The sequence below is a fragment of the Scyliorhinus canicula genome, chromosome 15, assembly GCF_902713615.1.
Source record: "Scyliorhinus canicula chromosome 15, sScyCan1.1, whole genome shotgun sequence".
Taxonomy (NCBI): Eukaryota; Metazoa; Chordata; class Chondrichthyes; order Carcharhiniformes; family Scyliorhinidae; genus Scyliorhinus; species Scyliorhinus canicula.
Window position 1 is genome coordinate 41,254,846 of NC_052160.1, and position 6,000 is coordinate 41,260,845.

Below are 6,000 nucleotides of genomic sequence, written 5' to 3' on the forward strand. Positions count from 1 at the left end.
CACCCACATTATCTATGTATAGAATTTACAGTGCAGGAGGTCATTCGGCCCATCGGGTCTGCACCAGCTCTTGGAAAGAGCACCCTCGAGAAGCCCACACCTCCACCCTATCCCCGTAATCCACCCCACCTTTTTGGGCACTAAGGGCAATTTATCATGACTAATCCACCTAACCTGCACATCTTCGGACTGTGAGAGGAAACCGGAGCGCCTGGAGGAAACCCACGCAGACACGGGGAGAATGTGCAGACTCTGCACAGACAGTGACCCAAGCCGGAAATCGAACCTGGTACCCTGGAGCTGTGAAGCACCTGTGCTAACCACTGTGTTACCGTGTTGTAGTGAAGTGTTTCAACCAGGTTATTTTACAAGCTGCTTGCAACACCGGAAACAAATACAGAAAGAGATGAGAGATCAGATGAAAATTCTTCTCCTCCCTTTCACCCCTGAAGCCAAACATTAGATGAATTTGTGGGGCAGGCTCCCAGGTATAGAATAGAATAGAATTTACAGTGCAGAAGAAAGCCATTTGGCTCATCAAGTCTGGACTGGAATCACTAAGTCGGATTGCTGATGGAGGGTACACAGCCAAAAGCACAATGACCCCCTGGATTGGCCAACATCTGAACATTTTCCCAGCCAGCAACCTTCACCCAACCAAGAGTGTTGGGTATAATTTTACTTCCCCTTTGCCTTTCTTCAATATAAATTCCCTTTACGTGGCTGTTTCTTGGTTGCTCAGCTCTGTACCCTCTCAAGGGGCAAAAATATTTTTATGACAGCACACTGTATTCTGCCGAGATTCAGCGCACTGCATGCAAACTGTAGGTTGAGGTTCAGACTACATGGCAGTAAAATATTGCAAGAATAACCTTAAACGATTTGTCCAGCATTACATAGCAAGCAAATTATAGGTGCGATTCAGAAACACAGGCTGCCTGCTCTTTTGTGAAGCAACTGCTATTTTAATCCAAACCAGGAATTCATCACTAGGCTGCAGTGACAGAAAGATGCTGGGAATAACATTATGTAATCATTACGCTGTGTAGATTTGCACCAATTACTGATGAAGGCAGCAACTTTGTCACTGCACAATTCCCAAGGAAATTGTTTTGCAACCCAATGGAAAGACTACGGACAAATGTATTTTGCAACAGCAACTTGCATTTATATAGCACCTTTAAGACAGCAAACACCCCAAGGCAGTTTTCAGAAGCGTGATCAAAAAAACTCTCGAGCCCATTGGCTCCTGTTCTGCCAAAGTCTTAATGTGGGTTAACAAGTATTATTGCAATGAGGAATTGGTATGAGCTACGATGTGGAATGCAGACCTTAAGTTGAAGGAGGTTGAAAGATAGGAGGCCAGCTAGGAGTGCATTGGAATAGTCAAGGCTGTAGGTTATAAAGGCAAGAGAGTTTCAGCAGCAGATAAGCTGAGCAAGGAGTTCACAGAATCATAGAATTTACAGTGCAGAAAGAGGCCTTTGGGCCCGTCGAGTCTGCACCGGCCCTTGGAAAGAGCATCCTATTTAAGTCCACACCTCCATCCTATCCCTGTAACCAGTAACAACACCCAACCTTTTTGGAAACTTTTAGCATGGCCAATCCACTTAACCTGCACACCTTTGGACTGTGGGAGGAAACTGGAGCACCCAGAGGAAACCCACACAGATACAGGGAGAACATGCAGACTCCGCACACAGTGGCCCAAGCCAGGAATCGAACCCAGATCCCTGGTGCTGTGAAGCAACAGTGCTAACCATTGTGCTACCTGAGTTGACACAGAACATACAGTGCAGAAGAAGGCCACCTAACCCTTTTGGACACAGGGCAATTTAGCATGGTCAATCCACCTAACCTACACGCCTTTGGACTGTGGGAGGAAACCGGAGCACCCGGAGGAAACCTACACAGACACAGGGAGAACGTGCAGACTCCACACAGGCAATGACCCAATGGGGAAATCGAACCTGGAACCCTGGCGCTGTGATGCCACAGTGCTAGGCACGTGTGCTGACCTGAATAGAAAGGTAGGAGGCCATTCGGCCCTTCGAGCCTGCTCCACCATTCATTACGATCATCCAACTCAATAGCCTAATCCCACCTTTCCCACATATTATTTGATCCCCTTCGCCCAAGTGCTATGGCTAACTGCTTCTTCATAACATACATGTTTTGGCTTCAACTGCTTCCTGTGCTAACCCCTCTCAGTGAAGAATTTTTTCCTCATCTCTGTCCTAAACGGTCTATCCCTTATCCTCAGACTGTTACCCCTGGTTCTGGACACCCCCGCCATCGGGAACATCCTTCTTACATCTACCCTGTCTAGTCATGTTAGAATTTTATAGGTCTCTATAAGGCCCTCCCACTCATTCTTCTGAACTGCAGCGAATACAATCTTAACCGACTCAATCTCTCCTCATACATCCATCCTGCCATCTCAAGAAACAGTCTGGTAAACTTTTGCTGCACTCCTTCTAGAGCAAGAACATCCTTCCTCAGATAAGGAGACTAAATCTGCACACAATATTCCACGTGTGGCCTCAGCAAGGCCCTGTAAAATTTCAGCAAGACATCCCTGCTCCTACACGCGAACCCTCTCATAATGAAAGCCAACATACCATTTGCCTTCTTTACCCCCTACTACACCTGCATGCTTACCTTCAGCGATTGGTGCAACAAAGACACCCAGGTCTCATCGTACATGCCCCTCTCCTAATTTATGGCCATTCAGATAATAGTCTGCCTTCCCGTTATTGGTACCAAAGTGGATAACCTTGCACTTATCCAAATTCTATTGTTTCTCCCAATCATTTGCCCCCCCCCCTCAACTTGTCCAAAATCACACTGAAGGATTTCTGCATCCTCCTCACACCTCACCCTCCCATTCAAGTTTGTGTCATCTGCAAATCTGGAGATATTACATTTTGCTCTCTCATCTAAATCATTAATGTATATCGTAAACAGCTGGGAACCCAGCATCGATCCCTGTGGTATCTCACTAGTCACTGCCTGCCAATTTAGAAAAAGACCCATTAATTCCTACTCTTTTTCCTGTCTGACAACCAGTGTGCTATCCATCTCAATACACTACTCCCAATCCTATGTGCCTTAATTTTACACGCTAATCTATGTGGGACTTTGTCAAAAGCCTTCTGAAAGTTCAAATAAACCACATGCACTGGCTCCCCCTTGTCAACTCCACTCGTTATATCCTCAAAGAATTCCAGTAGATTTGTCAAGCATGATTTCCCTTTCATAAATCCATGCTGACTCTGTCCGATCCTGCCACTGTTTACTAAGTGCTCTGCACCAGAATCTTAGATAATGCTATCTATAATTTTCCCCACTACCAATGTCAGGCATGACACAAATTTGCAAACATTTAGTTCAGACTCAAGACAGTTGGAACTGGCAGTTAGGGAACAACAGGGAGCAAAGGCTTCCCAATACTTAAGTTGGTTGGAGGAGTCCAAAGAGTTGGTGGTCAGCTAAAAGCTATTTCGAAATTAACAAGCAAGCCTTCTCCATCTGAGCTAGTTATTGTGAACGTGTGTGTTGGCTGGGATGGGGGTGTGGTCAGTCCCAAAATATTAAACGTGAAAGAAATTCGCATCACATCCTCAGGATATCCTAACACTACTGTGACTTGACAAACACTGCAGCCAATTTGGACACAGCAAGATCCCAGATATAATAATAATCTTTATTTGTGTCACAAGTAGGCTCACAGCAACGAGGTCTTGTTCAGGTTTCGGAGCGTGGCTAATCGGAACACCCTACAATAACAGAAAATACTTCAACAACTCGGCAGAATAGTAGTTAATGCAAGGTGTGCAGTTTCGTCAAGTTGATGACATGCAGAGCTTTCTCCTAACCCGGAGAATTGGAATCAGGGTCAAGCAGTATAAATAAAGTACTGCCAGAATGGAAACTATAATTTACTATCAAGTGAACGCTACATCCTACAAGCTAATCACCAGTCGATTCTTAATCCCAGGAAAAACTTGCTTCAAAAATTTGTCTTATTTAGATATATATATTTTTTTTTAAAGGGGACAAAGAACCTCACTCTTTCCAGACGAGTTTCTTTGCTGTGTGTTGGACAGGCATTAAAGGTCAGAAGCTCCAGCCGTGACAGTCTTACCTTAAACTCCCGGCTGAGCTGCGGGGTGTACTCTGAAGTCCAGATGGCTCGGACCAAAGAAGCGAGCTGCTCAGTGACCTCTCCTCTCGCGTCCGCCTGGCCTTTGGGTGGGAATAAAACACCGTTGGATTTGGACGTCTTGTCCTCCTCCACCTCTCCTTCCTGGCCCAGGGTCTCTACCCCCTCGAGGAGATCCAGTCCGCCGGCCGGCCGCTCCCGGTACTGCTCCAGGGCCAGGAACTCGGCGAAGAGCTCGGTGTTGCTCAGGCACTGAAGCACGGCGTTCATGAAGCAGGTGTTGCCGTGGTTCTTGAGGCCAGCCACCCCGGGCGGCTGCCAGCGATCCCCGGAGAAGCAGCTGTCGGACGAGTCGCTGTGGCCGGTGGCGGCAGCGGCGGCGCCCCGGCCGACGGCGGCGGCAGCGGCTGGGTGGATGCCGCTCATCATCATGATGATGGAGGAGGCCGAGGAGACCACCCCGACCCCGGCCCCCAGTCCGATCCCCATCCCCATGGCAGCACCGGCCTCGGCTGCTCGGAAGCTCCTGAAGCCGCCGTCGTCCTTCTCATCCTCGTCCGCCTCCTCGGTGCCAAAGTGCGAGAGGGTGGACAGAGTCTTCAGCACCCGGCTCATAAAACTGCCCACCGAGCCACGCCGGAAAAGTTTCTTACTAAAGGACTTCTTCTCCTTAGCTGCCGCCTTAGACATCTCCAAACCCCCCAAAACAACCTCGCCAACAATAACAATCAGACTGGATTAAAAGTTCAGCACCTCCCCAAAATTGCAATTGCAAAAATAAAATAATTTTTTTTTTTTTTTAAAAGGTACAAATTGCGAAACCAAATCGGAGGGGGAAAAAAGCAATTTATTACAAACTTAAGAAATCCAACATTTCTAAATTGTAATTTTTCTGAACTCCAGATAGTTTTATTTTACAAACTGAAAAACGAAATAAAACAATTTGTGGAGAGCAAAACAAAAAAAAAGTTGGGACACTTATAGGGGGCAAAAAAAAAAAGACAAATCTGTGAGAAAGTGTTAAGATTTGCAAAATGCAATAAGTTGAGAGGGGGTGGGCGAGAGGGGGTGGGCGAGAGGGGGTGGGGACACTTCTAGGGCGCAAGAAAAAGACGAATCTGTGAGAAAGTGTTAAGATTTGCAAAATGCAATAAGTTCGGTGGCTTGGGTGGGGTGGGGCGAGAGGGTGGCTTGGGTGGGGTGGGGCGAGAGGGTGGCTTGGGTGGGGTGGGGCGAGAGGATGGCTTGGGTGGGGGGCGAGAGGATGGCTTGGGTGGGGGGCGAGAGGATGGCTTGGGTGGGGGGCGAGAGGATGGCTTGGGTGGGGGGGCGAGAGGATGGCTTGGGTGGGGGGGGCGAGAGGATGGCTTGGGTGGGGGGGGCGAGAGGATGGCTTGGGTGGGGGGGGGCGAGAGGATGGCTTGGGTGGGGGGGGCGAGAGGATGGCTTGGGTGGGGGGGGGCGAGAGGGATGGCTTGGGTGGGGGGGGCGAGAGGATGGCTTGGGTGGGGGGGGCGAGAGGATGGCTTGGGTGGGGGGGGCGAGAGGATGGCTTGGGTTGGGGGGGGGGAGAGGATGGCTTGGGTGGGGGGGGGCGAGAGGATGGCTTGGGTGGGGGGGCGAGAGGATGGCTTGGGTGGGGGGGCGAGAGGATGGCTTGGGTGGGGAGGGCGAGAGGATGGCTTGGGTGGGGAGGGCGAGAGGATGGCTGGGTGGGGAGGGCGAGAGGATGGCTTGGGTGGGGGGGGCGAGAGGATGGCTTGGGTGGGGTGGGGGGGCGAGAGGATGGCTTGGGTGGGGTGGGGGGGCGAGAGGATGGCTTGGGTGGGGTGGGG

The 6,000-nt window shown here is 49.7% G+C and overlaps 1 protein-coding gene across 1 annotated transcript in view; it reads right to left on the reverse strand.

The window, feature by feature from the left end:
- usp31 (ubiquitin specific peptidase 31) overlaps nucleotides 1–5,352 on the reverse strand; it is a 150,231-nt gene extending 144,879 nt beyond the window's left edge. Inside the window, exon 1 of the mRNA XM_038819667.1 lies at nucleotides 4,148–5,352. Coding sequence (XP_038675595.1) covers nucleotides 4,148–4,855 — 708 coding nt within the window. The 5' untranslated portion in view covers nucleotides 4,856–5,352. The remainder of the gene's footprint in view (nucleotides 1–4,147) is intronic.
- Between the last annotated feature and the right edge of the window lie 648 nt (nucleotides 5,353–6,000).